This window comes from Oncorhynchus kisutch, linkage group LG14, assembly GCF_002021735.2.
Source record: "Oncorhynchus kisutch isolate 150728-3 linkage group LG14, Okis_V2, whole genome shotgun sequence".
Taxonomy (NCBI): Eukaryota; Metazoa; Chordata; class Actinopteri; order Salmoniformes; family Salmonidae; genus Oncorhynchus; species Oncorhynchus kisutch.
This window is the reverse complement of record NC_034187.2, coordinates 2,543,175-2,565,536: the sequence shown is the minus strand read 5'-3', so window position 1 is coordinate 2,565,536 and position 22,362 is coordinate 2,543,175. Positions and strand designations below refer to the sequence as shown.

Sequence of the window (22,362 nt, the reverse complement as noted above, 5' to 3'; positions counted from 1 at the left end):
GACCAGGGCCCTATAGAACCCTATTCCCTGTTGAACAGGACTAATTGGGTGCTATACGTTAGGTTAAGGGTTATTGAAGCTCTTTGTTATGTATTGTTAAGTAGTGTTATGTATTGTTATGTAGTGTTATGTAGTGTTATGTATTGTTATGTAGTGTTATGTAGTGTTATGTATTGTTATGTAGTGTTATGTAGTGTTATGTATTGTTATGTAGTGTTATGTAGTGTTATGTAGTGTTATGTATTGTTATGTAGTGTTATGTAGTGTTATGTATTGTTATGTAGTGTTATGTATTGTTATGTATTGTTATGTAGTGTTATGTATTGTTATGTATTGGTATGTATTGATATGTATTGTTAAAGGTATGTATTGTTATGTATTGTTATGTAGTGTTATGTAGTGGTATGTATTGATATGTATTGTTATGTAGTGTTATGCAGTGTTATGTATTGTAATGTAGTGTTATGTATTGTTATGTAGTGTTATGTAGTGTTATGTAGTGTTATGTAGTGTTAAAGGCATGTATTGTTATGTAGTGTTATGTAGTGTTATGTATCGGTATGTATTGTAATGTAGTGTTATGTATTGTTATGTAGTGTTATGTAGTGTTATGTAGTGTTATGTATTGTTATGTATTGTTAAAGGCATGTATTGGTATGTATTGTTATGTATTGTTAAAGGCATGTATTGTAATGTATTGTTATGTATTGTTATGTATTGTTAAAGGCATGTATTGGTATGTATTGTTATGTATTGGTATGTATTGTTATGTATTGATATGTATTGTTATGTAGTGTTATGTATTGTAATGTAGTGGTATGTAGTGTAATGTAGTGTAATGTAGTGTTATGTAGTGTTATGTAGTGTTATGTATTGTTATGTATTGTTATGTAGTGTTATGTATTGTTATGTATTGGTATGTATTGTTATGTAGTGTTATGTAGTGTTATGTAGTGTTATGTATTGGTATGTATTGTTAAAGGCATGTAGTGTTATGTAGTGGTATGTAGTGTTATGTATTGTAATGTATTGTTATGTATTGGTATGTATTGTTAAAGGCATGTAGTGTTATGTATTGGTATGTATTGTTATGTATTGATATGTATTGTTATGTAGTGTTATGTAATGTAGTGTTATGTAGTGTTATGTAGTGTAATGTAGTGTTATGTAGTGTAATGTAGTGTAATGTAGTGTTATGTAGTGTTATGTATTGGTATGTAGTGTTATGTAGTGTAATGTAGTGTAATGTATTGTTATGTAGTGTTATGTATTGTAATGTAGTGTTATGTAGTGTTATGTAGTGTAATGTAGTGTAATGTAGTGTTATGTATTGGTATGTAGTGTTATGTATTGGTATGTAGTGGTATGTATTGGTATGTATTGTTATGTATTGTTATGTAGTGTTATGTATTGTAATGTAGTGTTATGTAGTGTTATGTAGTGTTATGTAGTGTAATGTAGTGTAATGTAGTGTTATGTAGTGTTATGTAGTGTTATGTAGTGTTATGTATTGTTATGTAGTGTTATGTATTGTTATGTAGTGTTATGTATTGTTATGTATTGTTATGTAGTGTTATGTAGTGTTATGTATTGGTATGTATTGTTAAAGGCATGTATTGTTATGTATTGTTAAAGGCATGTGTTTGATGAGAGTAAAGGTGATCATGACACACATCACATAGTCAGGATGCATCCAGGTTTACATCTCTGATCACAATACTACTAACATTGTATTGAACATTACTGCAGCATTTCTGCCCAATCAGGGATCTATCAACACATCGCTGATCAATAAACTTAAAAATTTGCTTAACTACATTTTTACTGAGGCCAAGATTCAATCTGTAGTGCTGAAAGTCAACAGTATATTACATTTTAAATTTAAAGGCAATGTTCCCGTGTCCCGTAAACACTGTATTACAGTAAACACTGTATTACTGTAAACCCTGTATTACTGTAAACACTGTATTACTGTAAACCCTGTATTACTGTAAACACTGTATTACAGTAAACACTGTATTACTGTAAACACTGTATTACTGTAAACCCTGTATTACTGTAAACACTGTATTACTGTAAACCCTGTATTACTGTAAACACTGTATTACAGTAAACACTGTATTACTGTAAACCCTGTATTACTGTAAACACTGTATTACTGTAAACCCTGTATTACTGTAAACACTGTATTACAGTAAACACTGTATTACTGTAAACCCTGTATTACTGTAAACCCTGTATTACTGTAAACACTGTATTACGGTAAACACTGTATTACTGTAAACACTGTATTACGGTAAACACTGTATTACGGTAAACACTGTATTACTGTAAATACTGTATTACTGTAAACACTGTATTACGGTAAACACTGTATTACGGTAAACACTGTATTACTGTAAACACTGTATTACTGTGAAATACTGTTTACTGTAAACACTATTACGGTAAACACTGCATTACGGTAAACACTGTATTACGGTAAACACTGTATTACAGTAAACACTGTATTACTGTAAACACTGTATTACTGTAAACACTGTATTACGGTAAACACTGTATTACTGTAAACACTGTATTACGTCGGCTCAATCAAAAGTTCCCTTTAAATTTCAATCACGCTATAACTCTGATCTTCAGTGCTACTAGTTTATACTAGTTTAGACTAGTTTAGACTAGTTATATGTGGTATGACTTGTATGATCACATGAACATCATCTTGTCAACGACGGGTACAACGTGTTTTCAGTAAAACAGGAAATCAGTAAAACAGGAAATGGCACTAACTGGCCCCTATGGGATGATTGAAGTTCATTAAACAGAATGGAACTGAGTTTAAACTGAGTAGTTAGTCTCTGACCGAGTTCTCCAGAGCCATGTACGGCGTGTTGCACCTCACAGCGGCGTCTTCTACATGTTGGCAGTCCTCTGAGGTTATGTTCTTAAAGCCACAGTTCCACATCGACTTCTCCGTCCCCAGACACTGGACCTCATTCATGTGGATAGGACCCATCCCTAAAGACACACACACACAGAAAGACACTGCTGTATCACTCACTCACTTCATTGTGAGGTAAAGAACAGGGTGAAACACTTCATTATGAGGTAAAGAACATGGTAAAAAAAACTTCATTGACATAGATATAAGGGCTTGACATAAAAGTCAGATAAATTAAAATAAGATTTTTGCTGGACACAGCTTGTTTTGTGGGAAGACAGGGGTTTAGGTCTACTGGAATTACTTTCTTCTTAGGGAAACCACGTCAAAGACTTGAATACGTTTTTGGGGGAAATCATTACCAAAAGCATATTTCTTTCCAACCTCTTATGAACTAAAAAAAACATTAAAAAATATATAACGAAATGTCTCACCATGTGTCACACCCTGAACGTAGAGATCTTTTTATTCTCTATGTTTGGTTGGTCAGGGTGTGACTCGGGTGGGAAACTCTATGTTCTGTATTTCTATGTTTTCTATTTCTATGTGTTTGGCCGGGTATGGTTCTCAATCAGGGACAGCTGTCTATCGTTGTCTCTGACTGGGAATCATACTTAGGCAGCCTTTTCCTTTTGTATTTTGTGGGTAGTTGTCTTTGTTATAGTGGCCTGTATAGCCCTAGTCAGCTTCACGTTCGTTTTTTTTGTGTGTTGTTTCTTGTTTTTGTTGGCGACATTTATAATAAAGAGAAATGTACGCTCACCACGCTGTACCTTGGTCCAGACATTTCCACGAAGAAGACACACGTGACACCATGTGTGTAATACCATTAATATATATACAGTACCAGTCAGAAGTTTGGACACCTGCTCATTCAAGGTTTTTTCTTATTTATTTATTTTTACTATTTTCTACATTGTAGAATAATAGTGAAGACATCAAAACTATTAAATAACACATATGGAATCATGTAGTAACCAAGAAAGTGTTTTTTTTTAAATAAACATTCTTGGCATTCTCTCAACCAGTCAAGCGCTATGATGAAACTGCCAACAGCCAAGACAATGCAGGAGTGGCTTTGGGATAAGTCTCTGAATGTCCTCGAGTGGCCCAGCCAGAGCCCGGACTTGAACCCTGATCAAACATCTCTGGAGAAACCTGAAAATAGCTGTGCAGTGACACTCCCCATCCAACTTGACACCTTGAGAGGATCTGCAGAGAAGAATGGGAGAAACTCCCCAAATACAGGTGTGCCAAGCTTGTAGCGTCATACCCAAGAAGACTCGAGGCTGTAATTGCTGCCAAAGGTGCTTCAACAAAGCATTGAGTAAAGGGTTAGAATACTGATCTAAATGTGATATTTCATTTTCTCATAAATTAGCAACATTTTCTAAAAACATGTTTTTGCTTCGTCATTTTGGGGTATCGTGTGTAGATTGATAAGGGTAAAAAAACAATTGAATCAATTTTAGAGTAAGGCTGTAACATAACAAAATGTGGAAAAGGTTATGGCGACTCAATGCTTTCCCGAAGGCACTGTGTTTACAGATTCTTTTAGGTGTTTTAACACTTTATAGAGACAAGTTGGAAATTAAAGGGAGAGATTGGAAGAGAAACAGTGGGAAGTGGACACAGGGATTGAACCCCGGTCTTCAGTTGGATGTCATATATGTGACTGTTCTGGGAGTGTAACCACTACACCAAGTCTCTGCACAAATCCAATGATCTACATAAGGTTAAACCACAGTGCTCAGTCCTCACCTTCTCCCATGCGAGCTCCAGTCAGAGCCTCCTTGGCGGATCCGAAGCCCAGCTCCCTGCACACAACACTGGCTGACAGCAGGGTCCAACGGTCGTCACACACCGTGCCCCACTCATTGTTCTTCAGCACCTCCACTCTGCCCTCACCCAGCTTGGCACCACCCTTCAGCCTCACCGTGCTCTGATGAGAGAGGAAAGCAAGGGACACAGTTGACTTACAAAGAAACGGAGAGGAGAGGAGAGGAGAGGAGAGGAGAGGAGAGGAGAGGAGAGGAGAGGAGAGGAGAGGAGAGGAGAGGAGAGGAGAGGAGAGGAGAGGAGAGGAGAGGAGAGGAGAGGAGAGGAGAGGAGAGGAGAGGAGAGGAGAGGAGAGGAGAGGAGAGGAGAGGAGAGGAGAGGAGAGGAGAGTTAACTCACTGTGTTCTACAGACAGGAGACAGTTAACTTACTGTGTTCTACAGACAGAAGACAGTTAACTCACTCTGTTCTACTGACAGAAGACAGTTAACTCACTGTGTTCTACAGACAGAAGACAGTTAACAGGAGGCAGTTAACTCACTGTGTTCTACAGACAGGAGACAGTTAACTCACTGTGTTCTACAGACAGAAGACAACACAGAGCAGGAACACCTAACTGGTCAGATTAAGAAACTGTAGATGAAGTGTGAATTTGCCAGCTTCAAGTCTATGCAATGCTAGTGAGACACAAATGCACGTACACACACACACACACACATTACTACTACTAATTACCGTAGTTTTGAGCTTCTTCTTCTTCAGTCCGCTGTTCTGTATGTACTGGGGTCCGGGTACACAGCTGACCACGGCTGGCATGCCACCTTCACACGACTCTGTGGCATTACCTATGGAGTGAGAGTAGCCTCAGGAATGATGTAAATACACAGAATATAACTCACAGATATGCACAGTGAATATATTCAACATAACTCTGGTCTGAACATGGTGCCTATTTGTGGGGTATGTTCTATATTTTTACATCGTTCTGAGAGTCCAATCTCTCTGTATAATTACCCTTGTTGGTCTCCAGGGGGCAGGCTGCCAGATGGACCTCAGTGCCAACACATGCCACAGAGTGGAGGCGGTACCGGTGCTTCTGACGCTCTGTGTTCAGTCTGGAGGGGTTTGAATGGGGGAGGAGGAGGAGGAGGGGGAGGCGGAGGGGGAGGAGGAGGGGAGGAGGAGGGGGGGAGTAGGAGGAGGAGGAGGAGGAGGGGGGGAGAAGGGAGGAGGAGGAGGAGGAGGAGGGGGAGGGGGAAGAGTAGGAGGAGGAGGAGGAGGAGGAGGAGGGGGAGGGGGAAGAGTAGGAGGAGGGGGGAGAAGGAGGAGGAGGCGGAGTGGGGGGAGGAGGAGGAGGAGGGGGGAGGAGGAGGAGGAGTGGGGCGGAGGAGGAGGAGGAGGAGTGGGGGGGGAGGAGGAGGGGGGAGGAGGAGGAGGAGTGGGGCGGAGGAGGAGGAGGAGGGATGATACAGAAAAGACTGGCTGGTATTTGGGGTTGGGGTCCATTCCATTTCAATACTAGTCAAATCAGAAATTAAACCAAATTCCACCTCCAAAATGTTCCTCATTCATAGGTATTACAGAGAATTGGAATTCCTGTGTACTTCCTGAATTGACTGGAATTGAAATGGTCTTGACCCTGAACCCTGGTGTGCATTATTGGTTCTATCATTCTCAATGTTTTGCTGCTGATACTAAACTTTTCAGTTCTTCATTTGATTGTTGCACCAGACCGTCAGCCAATTGCACAACGACGAGTAAATGTTTATCATTTATCCATTTAAACTAAATAAAAGCTAGAAAGATGTTAATCATTTTAAGTTGCTTTTTCAACAAAGAAAAAGATTCAGCTGCATTTGTTGGACGACAAAACTGGACTTTCACAGAAAACCACTTCTACAAGTGATGTAACCTTTTGGCTTCGTTACAAGACTCATCTTGTCTTAATGTTTGTGTTCAGTACAGCCAAGATCCAACTGAGCATCTGCCTGTTTTCATCCACACATGGACATCAGAAAATAACCATTTGTTCTTAGTTGACATACCAGTATAAATAAAGTTTAAATAAAGCATCTCACATCTCTTAAACCTGACCGTTTCTGAAACATACACACATCTATAGTAGCCTACCTAGTATGAATCCAATACCCCAAAACTATCCTGCTGTTTCACTTGACAACAAGGTTGCTTTCTTTTTTGAACTGAACTGGGCCCTACAGTACAGAGCAGGTAGAATTGAACTGATCTGGGCCCTACAGTACAGTACAAAGCAGGTAGAGTTGAACTGAACTGGGCCCTACAGTACAGTACAGTACAGAGCAGGTAGAGTTGAACTGAACTGGGCCCTACAGTACAATACAGAGCAGGTAGAGTTGAACTCATCTGGGCCCTACAGTACAGTATAGTATAGAGCAGGTAGAATTGAACTGATCTGGGCCCTACAGTACAGTATAGAGCAGGTAGAGTTGAACTGAACTGGGCCCTACAGTACAATACAGAGCAGGTAGAGTTGAACTGATCTGGGCCCTACAGTACAGTACAGAGCAGGTAGAGTTGAACTGAACTGGGCCCTACAGTACAGAGCAGGTAGAGTTGAACTGATCTGGGCCCTACAGTACAGTACAGAGCAGGTAGAGTTGAACTGATCTGGGCCCTACAGTACAGTATAGAGCAGGTAGAGTTGAACTGAACTGGGCCCTACAGTACAGAGCAGGTAGAGTTGAACTGAACTGGGCCCTACAGTACAGTATAGAGCAGGTAGAGTTGAACTGAACTGGGCCCTACAGTACAGTATAGAGCAGGTAGAGTTGAACTGAACTGGGCCCTACAGTACAGAGCAGGTAGAGTTGAACTGAACTGGGCCCTACAGTACAGTATAGAGCAGGTAGAATTGAACTGAACTGGGCCCTACAGTACAGTATAGAGCAGGTAGAGTTGAACTGAACTGGGCCCTACAGTACAGAGCAGGTAGAGTTGAACTGAACTGGGCCCTACAGTACAGTATAGAGCAGGTAGAGTTGAACTGAACTGGGCCCTACAGTACAGTACAGAGCAGGTAGAGTTGAACTGATCTGGGCCCTACTGTTGACCAGGGCCCATAGGGTAGTGCACTACTGTTGACCAGGGCCCATAGGGTAGTGCACTACTGTTGAACAGGGCCCATAGGGTAGTGTACTACTGTTGACCAGGGCCCCCATAGGGTAGTGTACTACTGTTGACCAGGGCCCCCATAGGGTAGTGTACTACTGTTGACCTGGGCCCATATCAGGAGGAGTGCACTGTATATGGAATAGGGTTTAATTTGAGATGCACCCTGGTCACAATGCCCAGATGAGCCTGCAGATACACGACGGAAACCATTTCATACAGGAGATCATTAAGGGGAAATGGATTTATTTTCTCAGTCAGTTTACCTTTTCTTTAACCCAGAGGTGAATGGTTTAGCATGAGCTTTAGGTGGCAGCCTGCAAAAGTCAACATTGGTTAGGTGATGATGATGAGATGATGATGATGATGATGATGATGATGATGTTTGTAAATGCAATGGGAGAAAATTAGAAACACATGTTACATTATGTGTATTAGTATGTGTATTAGTATGTGTATTAGTAGTATGTGTATTAGTAGTATGTGTATTAGTATGTGTATTAGTATGTGTATTAGTAGTATGTGTATTAGTAGTATGTGTATTAGTAGTATGTGTATTAGTAGTATGTGTATTAGTAGTATGTGTATTAGTATTATGTGTATTAGTAGTATGTGTATTAGTATGTGTATTAGTATGTGTATTAGTATTATGTGTATTAGTAGTATGTGTATTAGTATTATGTGTATTAGTATGTGTATTAGTATGTGTATTAGTATGTGTATTAGTATGTGTATTAGTATTATGTGTATTAGTAGTATGTGTATTAGTATTATGTGTATTAGTATGTGTATTAGTATGTGTATTAGTATGTGTATTAGTATTATGTGTATTAGTAGTATGTGTATTAGTACTATGTGTATTAGTATGTGTATTAGTATGTGTATTAGTATGTGTATTAGTATTATGTATATTAGTATTATGTGTATTAGTATGTGTATTAGTAATATGTGTATTAGTATGTGTATTAGTATGTGTATTAGTATTATGTATATTAGTATTCTGTGTATTAGTATGTGTATTAGTATTATGTGTATTAGTAGTATGTGTATTAGTATTATGTGTATCAGTATGTGTATTAGTATGTGTATTAGTATGTGTATTAGTATTATGTATATTAGTATTATGTGTATTAGTATGTGTATTAGTATGTGTATTAGTATGTGTATTAGTATTATGTATATTAGTAGTATGTGTATTAGTATGTGTATTAGTATGTGTATTAGTAGTATGTGTATTAGTACGTGTATTAGTATTATGTGTATTAGTATTATGTGTATTAGTAATATGTGTATTAGTAGTATGTGTATTAGTAGTATGTGTATTAGTAGTATGTGTATTAGTAGTATGTATATTAGTAGTATGTATATTAGTAGTATGTGTATTAGTATGATGTGTATTAGTAGTATGTGTATTAGTATGTGTATTAGTAGTATGTGTATTAGTAGTATGTGTATTAGTATGTGTATTAGTAGTATGTGTATTAGTATGATGTGTATTAGTATGTGTATTAGTATGTGTATTGGTAGTATGTGTATTAGTATGTGTATTCGTAGTATGTGTATTAGTATGTGTATTAGTAGTATGTGTATTAGTATGTGTATTAGTATGTGTATTGGTAGTATGTGTATTAGTATGTGTATTAGTAGTATGTGTATTAGTATTATGTGTATTAGTAATATGTGTATTAGTAGTATGTGTATTAGTAGTATGTGTATTAGTAGTATGTGTATTAGTAGTATGTATATTAGTAGTATGTATATTAGTAGTATGTGTATTAGTATGATGTGTATTAGTAGTATGTGTATTAGTATGTGTATTAGTAGTATGTGTATTAGTAGTATGTGTATTAGTATGTGTATTAGTAGTATGTGTATTATGATGTGTATTAGTATGTGTATTAGTATGTGTATTAGTATGTGTATTAGTATTCTGTGTATTAGTATGTGTTCTAGCACACCACTCAGCAGACGCTAACTGAGCAATGCAACACTTTATAGCCTATAAAGTGATTGATATGTCATGTTCCACTCCTGAAAGCATGCCTTATTGGAAATGCCAAAAAGTTGCAGTTCAAAATGTTGAACTAGAGACGCAGACTCAAACATCAGAGGGCAGATTGACATCAATCACATTAAATGTTATTTTCAGAAGGACTTCCTGACACAGGTGGCCGGAGGCACCTTAACTGGGTAGGAAGGGATCAAAGTAATGGCTGGACAGGAATCAATGGAATGGTAATGAACACATCAAACACGTTTCCCATACGTTTGATGCCATTCCATTCACTCCACTCCGGATGTTACTATGAGCCGTCCTCATTTCATTAGCCTCCTGTGCTTCCTTAAAAGGATTTTATCTTAAACAAAATGTAGTGGTTTAAAATGTCAAATCAATCTGCAGTCATATTTTGTTGAGTTGCATTTCTGTGACTAGGATTTTTTATTTTTTTTGCAGTTAGATGAACAATAACAACATATTTGTGCTAGAATGAGTAAACAAGTGAATTCAAACCAGCTGGGTAGAAACAACATCTAAACTAATGTTCTATAAAATTACTAAAGCAACGACCACTACAGGCAACCCACTGTCAGACACCCAGGCCCAGTTCCAAATGGAACCCTATTCCCTACATAGTGCACTACATAGGGAATAGGATGGGGGGGACAGGGGGTTGTTTCCTGATATACCTGGCACCAGCAGAAACCTTAACCTTGGCTCTGGCTTCTCTCTCAGCTGCTCTCTTTCCCAGACGGGCTCTGCAACGGCAAACAGCAACACGACATCACACAGAGATACTGGTGAGGCACAGAGGCAGAGGCAGAGAGACAGAGGCAGAGAGAGAGACAGAGGCAGAGAGAGAGACAGAGGCAGAGAGAGAGACAGAGGTAGAGGCAGAGAGAAAGACAGACAGACAGATATAACTGCCCTGATCCCAGACAGTGTGGGATAGCTGTGGTCAGGTTAAGAGGAAAGCAGTAAGGTGTGCTTCCTGGGTAATGTAACAGGAGAGGACAGTTCTGTTAAGTATACCACTATACTATTAAGTTATACTATGTTACATTACTTTTTCAATGGCAGAGATATTTCAAGTATTAATGTGTACACTATTGTATATAGAAGTGTGTGCGGACACCCCTTCAAATGAGTGGATTCGGCTATTTCAGCCACACCTGTTGCTGAAAGGTATTATTATATAATATTATATTACATTTGTTAATGACTTTGGACTCGTTCCCCTAGATAGGCCAGCCAGTAAATATATAATAACTCAGAGGTATTGTTATGAAACCACTGCATGAGAAAAGGGTCCTTTAGTTGGTTACACACACTGTACGTTCCAGAAAAAGTTGTTTAAAATTATAATTGACCGTTATATTTGGAAAAGCCTGTATTTTTTCCCCCTGTCCTAAATACCTCTCCATGAAAACCACCCCTCCAAAACATGGCAGAGAATCTTCTACTAGACGGAATAGACCTGGAGGGTCAGTACAAACAGGAAGCAGACAGGAAGAAAACAGGACACGAGACAAGCAGACAGACAGTTAGAGGATACGTCTCAAATGGCACCCTCTTCTCCATACGGGAAAGCCCTCTTCTCCCTATGGGAAAGCCCTATTCTCCGTATGGGAAAGAAAGCCCTATTCTCCCTTCAGGAAAGCCCTCTTCTCCTTATGGGAAAGCCCTATTCTCCCTTCAGGAAAGCCCCATTCTCCGTATGGGAAAGAAAGCCCCCTTTCTCCTTCTGGGAAAGCCCTATTCTCACAACTGGAAAGCCTTATTCTCCCTACAGGAAAGCCCTATTCTCCCCATGGGAAAGAAAGCCCTCTGGTGTTCCTTTTGTCCAGGTGGGAAAGGGAAAGCCCTATTCTTACAGCTGGAAAGCCTTATTCTACCTATGGGAAAGCCTTATTCTCCCTACGGGAAAGCCCTATTCTCCCTGAGGTACAAAGAGAAAAAGCAGATATTAACATACTCAGCTACTGGACTACTGGGCTACTGGAATACTGGGCTACTGGGTTACTGGGCACTGGGCTACTGGGTTACTGGGTTACTGGGCACTGGGCTACTGGGCTACTGGGTTACTGGGCACTGGGAACTGGGCTACTGGGTTACTGGGCTACTGGGTTACTGGGCTACTGGACTACTGGGCTACTGGGAACTGGGCTACTGGGCTACTGGACTACCTGGCTATTGGGCTACTGGGCTACTGGACTATTGGACTACTGGGCTACCTGGCTATTGGGCTACCTGGCTATTGGGCTACCTGGCTACTGGGCTACTGGGCTACCTGGCTATTGGGCTACCTGGCTACCTGGCTATTGTGCTACCTGGCTATTGGGCTACTGTGCTACCTGGCTATTGGGCTACTGGGCTACCTGGCTATTGGGCTACTGGGCTACCTGGCTATTGGGCTACTGGGCTACCTGGCTACTGGGCTACCTGGCTATTGGACTACTGGGCTACTGGACTACCTGGCTACTGGGCTACCTGGCTACTGGGCTACCTGGATATTGGGCTACTGGACTACTGGGCTACCTGGCTATTGGGCTACTGGGCTACCTGGCTATTGGGCTACTGGGCTACCTGGCTATTGGGCTACTGGGCTACCTGGCTATTGGGCTACTGGGCTACCTGGCTATTGGGCTACCTGGCTATTAGGCTACTGGGCTACCTGGCTACTGGGCTACCTGGCTATTGGACTACTGGGCTACTGGACTACCTGGCTACTGGGCTACCTGGCTATTGGGCTACTGGGCTACCTGGCTATTGGGCTACTGGGCTACCTGGCTACTGGGCTACCTGGCTATTGGGCTACTGGGCTACTGGGCTACCTGGCTACTGGGCTACTGGCTATTGGGCTACCTGGCTATTGGGCTACCTGGCTACTGGGCTACTGGGCTGCTGGGCTACCTGGCTATTGGGCTACCTGGCTACCTGGCTATTGTGCTACCTGGCTATTGGGCTACTAAGCTACCTGGCTATTGGGCTACTGGGCTACCTGGCTATTGGGCTACTGGGCTACCTGGCTATTGGGCTACTGGGATACCTGGCTACTGGGCTACCTGGCTATTGGACTACTGGGCTACTGGACTACCTGGCTACTGGGCTACCTGGCTACTGGACTACCTGGATATTGGGCTACTGGACTACTGGGCTACCTGGCTATTGGGCTACTGGGCTACCTGGCTATTGGGCTACTGGGTTACCTGGCTATTGGGCTACTGGGCTACCTGGCTATTGGGCTACTGGGCTACCTGGCTATTGGGCTACCTGGCTATTAGGCTACTGGGCTACCTGGCTACTGGGCTACCTGGCTATTGGACTACTGGGCTACTGGACTACCTGGCTACTGGGCTACCTGGCTATTGGGCTACTGGGCTACCTGGCTATTGGGCTACTGGGCTACCTGGCTACTGGGCTACCTGGCTATTGGGCTACTGGGCTACCTGGCTACTGGGCTACCTGGCTATTGGACTACTGGGCTACCTGGCTATTGGACTACTGGGCTACCTGGCTATTGGACTACTGGGCTACCTGGCTATTGGACTACTGGGCTACCTGGCTATTGGACTACTGGGCTACTGGACTACTGGGCTACCTGGCTATTGGACTACTGGGCTACCTGGCTATTGGACTACTGGGCTACCTGGCTATTGGACTACTGGTCTACTGGACTACTGGGCTACCTGGCTATTGGACTACTGGGCTACTGGGCTACCTGGCTATTGGACTACTGGGCTACCTGGCTATTGGACTACTGGGCTACCTGGCTATTGGACTACTGGGCTACTGGACTACTGGGCTACCTGGCTATTGGACTACTGGCCTACCTGGCTATTGGGCTACTGGGCTACTGGACTACCTGGCTACTGGACTACCTGGCTACTGGACTACCTGGCTATTGGGCTACCTGTCTATTGTGCTACCTGGCTATTGGGCTACCTGGCTATTGGGCTACCTGGCTATTGGGCTACCTGGCTATTGGACTACTGGGCTACCTGGCTATTGGACTACTGGGATACCTGGCTACTGGGCTACCTGGCTACCTGGCTACTGGGCTACCTGGCTATTGGACTACTGGGCTATTGGACTACTGGGCTACCTGGCTATTGGACTACTGGGCTACCTGGCTATTGGACTACTGGGCTACCTGGCTATTGGACTACTGGGCTACCTTGCTACTGGGCTACTGGACTACTGGGCTACCTGGCTATTGGACTACTGGGCTACCTGGCAATTGGACTACTGGGCTACCCGGCTACTGGGCTACTGGACTACCTGGCTACTGGACTACTGGGCTACTGGACTACTGGGCTACCTGGCTACTGGACTACTCGGCTCCTTGAACGCTCTGAAAAGAAAAGTCATATATCCTGTTTTTGCCCAATAGTCTCATAAATCTCAACATCAGGGTGACCTGCCCAGGGACAACTCAGGTCAAGGTCCTCATCATGTTGCTGCTGTGGTACTCTGCTGCGGTACTCTGCTGCGGTACTCTGCTGCGGTACTCTGCTGCTGCTGCGGTACTCTGCTGTGGTACTCTGCTGTGGTACTCTGCTGCGGTACTCTGCTGCGGTACTCTGCTGCTGCTGCGGTACTCTGCTGTGGTACTCTGCTGTGGTACTCTGCTGTGTTACTCTGCTGTGTTACTCTGCTGCGGTACTCTGCTGTGGTACTCTGCTGCTGCTGTGGTACTCTGCTGTGGTACTCTGCTGTGGTACTCTGCTGTGGTACTCTGCTGCGATACTCTGCTGCGGTACTCTGCTGTGGTACTCTGCTGTGGTACTCTGCTGTGGTACTCTGCTGTGGTACTCTGCTGCTGCTGTGGTACTCTGCTGTGGTACTCTGCTGTGGTACTCTGCTGTGGTACTCTGCTGCTACTGTGGTACTCTGCTGTGGTACTCTGCTGCGGTACTCTGCTGCTACTGTGGTACTCTGCTGTGGTACTCTGCTGCGGTACTCTGCTGTGGTACTCTGCTGCGGTACTCTGCTGCTACTGTGGTACTCTGCTGCTGTGGTACTCTGCTGTGGTACTCTGCTGTGGTACTCTGCTGCTGTGGTACTCTGCTGCTGTGGTACTCTGCTGCTGTGGTACTCTGCTGCTGTGGTACTCTGCTGTGGTACTCTGCTTCTGCTGTGGTACTCTGCTGTGGTACTCTGCTGCGGTACTCTGCTGCGGTACTCTGCTGCGATACTCTGCTGTGGTACTCTGCTGTGGTACTCTGCTGCTGCTGTGGTACTCTGCTGTGGTACTCTGCTGTGGTACTCTGCTGTGGTACTCTGCTGCTGCTGTGGTACTCTGCTGTGGTACTCTGCTGTGGTACTCTGCTGCTGCTGTGGTACTCTGCTGCGGTACTCTGCTGTGGTACTCTGCTGCTGCTGTGGTACTCTGCTGTGGTACTCTGCTGTGGTACTCTGCTGTGGTACTCTGCTGCTGCTGTGGTACTCTGCTGTGGTACTCTGCTGTGGTACTCTGCTGTGTTACTCTGCTGTGGTACTCTGCTGCTGCTGTGGTACTCTGCTGTGGTACTCTGCTGTGGTACTCTGCTGCTGCTGTGGTACTCTGCTGTGGTACTCTGCTGCTGCTGCGGTACTCTGCTGCGGTACTCTGCTGTGTTACTCTGCTGTGGTACTCTGCTGTGGTACTCTGCTGTGTTACTCTGCTGCGTTACTCTGCTGCGGTACTCTGCTGCGGTACTCTGCTGTGGTACTCTGCTGCTACTGTGGTACTCTGCTGCTGTGGTACTCTGCTGTGGTACTCTGCTGTGGTACTCTGCTGTGGTACTCTACTGTGGTACTCTGCTGCTGTGGTACTCTGCTGTGTTACTCTGCTGCGGTACTCTGCTGTGGTACTCTGCTGCTGCTGTGGTACTCTGCTGTGGTACTCTGCTGTGGTACTCTGCTGCGATACTCTGCTGCGGTACTCTGCTGTGGTACTCTGCTGTGGTACTCTGCTGTGGTACTCTGCTGTGGTACTCTGCTGTGGTACTCTGCTGTGGTACTCTGCTGCTACTGTGGTACTCTGCTGTGGTACTCTGCTGCGGTACTCTGCTGCTACTGTGGTACTCTGCTGTGGTACTCTGCTGCGGTACTCTGCTGTGGTACTCTGCTGTGGTACTCTGCTGCGGTACTCTGCTGCTACTGTGGTACTCTGCTGCTGTGGTACTCTGCTGTGGTACTCTGCTGCTGTGGTACTCTGCTGCTGTGGTACTCTGCTGCTGTGGTACTCTGCTGTGGTACTCTGCTTCTGCTGTGGTACTCTGCTGTGGTACTCTGCTGCGGTACTCTGCTGCGGTACTCTGCTGCGGTACTCTGCTGCGGTACTCTGCTGTGGTACTCTGCTGCTGCTGTGGTACTCTGCTGTGGTACTCTGCTGTGGTACTCTGCTGTGGTACTCTGCTGCTGCTGTGGTACTCTGCTGTGGTACTCTGCTGTGGTACTCTGCTGCTGCTGTGGTACTCTGCTGCGGTACTCTGCTGTGGTACTCTGCTGCTGCTGTGGTACTCTGCTGTGGTACTCTGCTGTGGTACTCTGCTGTGGTACTCTGCTGCTGCTGTGGTACTCTGCTGTGGTACTCTGCTGTGGTACTCTGCTGTGTTACTCTGCTGTGGTACTCTGCTGCTGCTGTGGTACTCTGCTGTGGTACTCTGCTGTGGTACTCTGCTGCTGCTGTGGTACTCTGCTGTGGTACTCTGCTGCTGCTGCGGTACTCTGCTGCGGTACTCTGCTGTGTTACTCTGCTGTGGTACTCTGCTGTGGTACTCTGCTGTGTTACTCTGCTGCGGTACTCTGCTGTGTTACTCTGCTGCGGTACTCTGCTGTGGTACTCTGCTGCTACTGTGGTACTCTGCTGCTGTGGTACTCTGCTGTGGTACTCTGCTGTGGTACTCTGCTGTGGTACTCTACTGTGGTACTCTGCTGCTGTGGTACTCTGCTGCTGTGGTACTCTGCTGTGGTACTCTGCTTCTGCTGTGGTACTCTGCTGTGGTACTCTGCTGCGGTACTCTGCTGTGGTACTCTGCTGTGGTACTCTGCTGCGGTACTCTGCTGCTACTGTGGTACTCTGCTGCTGTGGTACTCTGCTGTGGTACTCTGCTGCTGTGGTACTCTGCTGCTGTGGTACTCTGCTGCGGTACTCTGCTGTGGTACTCTGCTGTGGTACTCTGCTGCGGTACTCTGCTGCTACTGTGGTACTCTGCTGCTGTGGTACTCTGCTGTGGTACTCTGCTGCTGTGGTACTCTGCTGCTGTGGTACTCTGCTGCTGTGGTACTCTGCTGTGGTACTCTGCTTCTGCTGTGGTACTCTGCTGTGGTACTCTGCTGCGGTACTCTGCTGCGGTACTCTGCTGCGGTACTCTGCTGCGGTACTCTGCTGCTGCTGTGGTACTCTGCTGCTGCTGTGGTACTCTGCTGTGGTACTCTGCTGTGGTACTCTGCTGTGGTACTCTGCTGCTGCTGTGGTACTCTGCTGTGGTACTCTGCTGTGGTACTCTGCTGCTGCTGTGGTACTCTGCTGCGGTACTCTGCTGTGGTACTCTGCTGCTGCTGTGGTACTCTGCTGTGGTACTCTGCTGTGGTACTCTGCTGTGGTACTCTGCTGCTGCTGTGGTACTCTGCTGTGGTACTCTGCTGTGGTACTCTGCTGTGTTACTCTGCTGTGGTACTCTGCTGCTGCTGTGGTACTCTGCTGTGGTACTCTGCTGTGGTACTCTGCTGCTGCTGTGGTACTCTGCTGTGGTACTCTGCTGCTGCTGCGGTACTCTGCTGCGGTACTCTGCTGTGTTACTCTGCTGTGGTACTCTGCTGTGGTACTCTGCTGTGTTACTCTGCTGCGGTACTCTGCTGCGGTACTCTGCTGTGGTACTCTGCTGCTACTGTGGTACTCTGCTGCGGTACTCTGCTGTGGTACTCTGCTGTGGTACTCTACTGTGGTACTCTGCTGCTGTGGTACTCTGCTGCTGTGGTACTCTGCTGTGGTACTCTGCTGTGGTACTCTGCTTCTGCTGTGGTACTCTGCTGTGGTACTCTGCTGCGGTACTCTGCTGCGGTACTCTGCTGCGATACTCTGCTGTGGTACTCTGCTGTGGTACTCTGCTGTGGTACTCTGCTGCTGCTGTGGTACTCTGCTGTGGTACTCTCTGCTGCGGTACTCTCTGCTGCGGTACTCTGCTGTGGTACTCTGCTGTGGTACTCTGCTGTGGTACTCTGCTGCTGCTGTGGTACTCTGCTGTGGTACTCTGCTGTGGTACTCTGCTGTGGTACTCTGCTGCTGCTGTGGTACTCTGCTGCTGCTGTGGTACTCTGCTGCGGTACTCTGCTGTGGTACTCTGCTGCGGTACTCTGCTGTGGTACTCTGCTGTGGTACTCTGCTGCTGCTGTGGTACTCTGCTGTGGTACTCTGCTGTGGTACTCTGCTGCGGTACTCTGCTGTGGTACTCTGCTGCTGCTGTGGTACTCACCAGGAAAAACTCAGGGCCCTATCAGAGTTTTTCCTGGTTAGTTCAGTTTAGTTCAGGTCAGTTCAGGTCAGTTCAGGGCCCTGCTCATAAAGCCATCTGGCTGCTACAGTGGTGTCGGTGTGATGAAAACATTCAGCACACAGAATTCAAAAATCCTTACTTCCTGACACATAATATCTCATTCCAACTGAACAGACCAACTTTTACAGCAGGTTATATTCTTATGAGAAATATAGTGTTGAGCTGTGAGGAAGGTAGACACAGTGTTCCCAGACAACACATTCTTCAGAAGAATGTGAATATTGAGAGGAGCCAAGACACTGACAGGAAATATTAGCATCACGTTACTGAGCCTGACCTAAATTAGCCTGGGCCTGTATTCATAAAGCCTCTCAGAGCAGGAGCGCTGATCTAGGATCAGCTCCCCCCCTTGTTCATGTTATATTACTCATTCTGAACTAAAAGGCTAAACAGATCCTAGATCAGTGCTCCTACTCTGATAAACTTTATGAATATGGGCCCTGATCTCCTTATAATAAACCAAGACTGTCAGTTCATCCTGAGTTAGAGCAGACTGATAGCTACAGGATTACAGCAGACTGATAGCTACAGGATTACAGCAGACTGATAGCTACAGGATTACAGCAGACTGATAGCTACAGGATTACAGCAGACTGATAGCTACAGGATTACAGCAGACTGATAGCTACAGGATTACAGCAGACTGATAGCTACAGGATTACAGCAGACTGATAGCTACAGGATTACAACAGACTGATAGCTACAGGATTACAGCAGACTGATAGCTACAGGATTACAGCAGACTGATAGCTACAGGATTACAGCAGACTGATAGCTACAGGATTACAGCAGATTGATAGCTACAGGATTACAGCAGATTGATAGCTACAGGATTACAGCAGATTGATAGCTACAGGATTACAGCAGACTGATAGCTACAGGATTACAGCAGACTGATATCTACAGGATTACAGCAGATTGATAGCTACAGGATTACAGCAGACTGATAGCTACAGGATTACAGCAGACTGATATCTACAGGATTACAGCAGATTGATAGCTACAGGATTACAGCAGACTGATAGCTACAGGATTACAGCAGACTGATATCTACAGGATTACAGCAGATTGATAGCTACAGGATTACAGCAGACTGATAGCTACAGGATTACAGCAGACTGATAGCTACAGGATTACAGCAGACTGATAGCTACAGGATTACAGCAGATTGATAGCTACAGGATTACAGCAGACTGATAGCTACAGGATTACAGCAGACTGATAGCTACAGGATTACAGCAGACTGATAGCTTCAGGATTACAGCAGACTGGGCCCCACAAGGGTGCGTTGTGAGCCCTCTCCTGTACTCCCTGTTCACCCACGACTGCGTGGCCATGCACGCCTCCAACTCAATCATCAAGTTTGCGGACGACACTACAGTGGTAGGCTTGATTACCAACAACGACGAGACGGCCTACAGGGAGGAGGTGATTTGGCTTGTCGCCAAAAGCACTCACAAACTTCTACAGATGCACAATCGAGAGCATCCTGTCGGGCTGTATCACCGCCTGGTACGGCAACTGCTCCACCCACAACCGTAAGGCTCTCCAGAGGGTAGTGAGGTCTGCACAACGTATCACCGGGGGCAAACTACCTGCCCTCCAGGACACCTACACCACCCGATGTCACAGGAAGGCCATAAAGATCATCAAGGACAACAACCACCCGAGCCACTGCCTGTTCACCCCGCTATCATCCAGAAGGCGAGGTCAGTACAGGTGCATCAAAGCTGGGACCGAGAGACTGAAAAACAGCTTCTATCTCAAGGCCATCAGACTGTTAAACAGCCACCACTAACATTGAGTGGCTGCTGCCAACACACTGACTCAACTCCAGCCACTTTAATAATGGGAATTGATGGAAATTGATGGAAAATATATCACTAGCCACTTTAAACAATGCCACTTAATATAATGTTTACATACCCTATATTACTCATCTCATATGCATATACTGTACCCTATACCATCTACTGCATCTTGCCTATGCCGTTCTGTACCATCACTCATTCATATATCTTTATGTACATATTCTTTATCCCTTTACACTTGTGTGTATAAGGTAGTAGTTTTGGAATTGTTAGGTTAGATTACTCGTTGGTTATTACTGCATTGTCGGAACTAGAAGCACAAGCATTTCGCTACACTCGCATTAACATCTGCTAACCATGTGACCATTAACGTCTGCTAACCATGTGTATGTGACAAATACAATTGATTTGATTTGATAGCTACAGGATTAGAGCAGACTGATAGCTACAGGATTACAGCAGACTGATAGCTTCAGGATTACAGCAGATTGATAGCTACAGGATTACAGCAGACTGATAGCTTCAGGATTACAGCAGATTGATAGCTACAGGATTACAGCAGACTGATAGCTACACGATTACAGTAGATTGATAGCTACACGATTACAGCAGACTGATAGCTACAGGATTACAGCAGATTGATAGCTACAGGATTACAGCAGACTGATAGCTAAAGGATTACAGCAGATTGATAGCTACAGGATTACAGCAGACTGATAGCTACAGGATTACAGCAGATTGATAGCTACAGGATTACAGCAGACTGATAGCTACAGGATTACAGCAGACTGAAGACTACTTGGCTCACTTGGATAGTCTCCCATTGCAGGCAGTCAGTGTCTGCATTCCAAAGGATTCTCTCTGTGTTCTGGACTTGGGCCTAATCATCGACCCATTTCCCCTTCCTGAATCACTGCATCGCCCTTCAGTCAGTCAGAGAGAGCAGAGTCTCAGTCGCCACTGAGAGATAAGACAACATGTGCCTTCATACGGGATGACACGGGATGGGAGGTAGACCTTTTTAATGGAGGACGACCCAGACTGTCTGTCTGTCTGTCTGTCTGTCTGTCTGTCTGTCTGTCTGTCTGTCTGTCTGTCTGTCTGTCTGTCTGTCTGTCTGTCTGTCTGTCTCTGTCTGTCTCTGTCTGTCTGTCTGTCTGTCTGCCTGTCTGTCTGCCGTCAATCTGGAGGAGAAGGGTTATATTGGGAAAAGAAACTGGACACCTTTATATTCCATAACACCTTCATATTCTGTAACACCTTTATATTCCATAACACCTTCATATTCTGTAACACCTTTATATTCCATAACACCTTCATATTCTGTAACACCTTAATATTCCATAACACCTTAATATTCCATTAAACCGTCATATTCTGTAACACTGAGCTTAGCAGGGTTGGTCCTGTTCGGTCCCTGGATGGGAGACCAGATGCTGCTGGAAGTGGTGTTGAAGGGCCTGTAGGAGGAACTCTTTCTTCTGGTCTAGAAGAATATCCCAATGCCCCAGGGCAGTGATTGGGGACACTGCCCTTTGTAGGGTGCTGGCTTTCAGATGGGACGTTAAACAGGTGTCCTGACTCTCTGAGGTCATTAAAGATCCCATGGCACTTATTGTAAGAGTAGGGGTGTTAACCTCGGTGTCCTGGCTAAATTCTCAATCTGGCCCTCAAACCATCACGGTCACTTAATAATCCCCAGTTTACATTTGGCTCATTCATCCCCCTCCTCTCCCCTGTAACTATTCTCCAGGTCAATGAGAATGTAAATGAGAATGTGTCCTCAGTCAATTTACCTGGTAAAATGAGGGTTAAATTAAAAATAAAAAAATAAACATTTGTATTAAGATTTGAACTTTGCCTGAAGGAGTGGGATGGTTTTTGATGTATTAATATGTTGTATGATGTTGGGATTTAATTGTTGGCTATTACAAAATTAAAGTTAATTGTATTTGCATTATTTTCTTAATATTGTTTTGTAAATGCAATACGCCAGTAAAAGTCAAACACAAGTGGTTGGTGGTACCTTCATTGGGGAGAATGGGCTCGTGTTAATGACTGGAACGGAATGGGTGGAACGGTATCAAACACATGGTTTCCATGGTTCCCTTGTGTTTGATGTGTGTGATACCGTTCCACCTACTC

General features: G+C 44.6%; 1 protein-coding gene across 2 annotated transcripts in view; it reads right to left on the bottom strand.

Annotated features, from left to right (window-relative positions):
• The window catches only part of LOC109880867 (lysyl oxidase homolog 3B-like), a 53,719-nt gene that overhangs the window by 15,776 nt on the left and 15,581 nt on the right, over positions 1 to 22,362 (bottom strand). For both annotated transcript variants that reach the window (XM_031787629.1, XM_031787630.1), the window contains exons 3-8: positions 10,553 to 10,621; positions 8,131 to 8,181; positions 5,732 to 5,832; positions 5,453 to 5,562; positions 4,700 to 4,880; positions 2,861 to 3,015 (exon numbers count right to left, since the gene is read on the bottom strand). In XM_031787629.1, the coding sequence (XP_031643489.1) occupies positions 2,861 to 3,015; positions 4,700 to 4,880; positions 5,453 to 5,562; positions 5,732 to 5,832; positions 8,131 to 8,181; positions 10,553 to 10,621 (667 nt within the window). The remainder of the gene's footprint in view (positions 1 to 2,860; positions 3,016 to 4,699; positions 4,881 to 5,452; positions 5,563 to 5,731; positions 5,833 to 8,130; positions 8,182 to 10,552; positions 10,622 to 22,362) is intronic.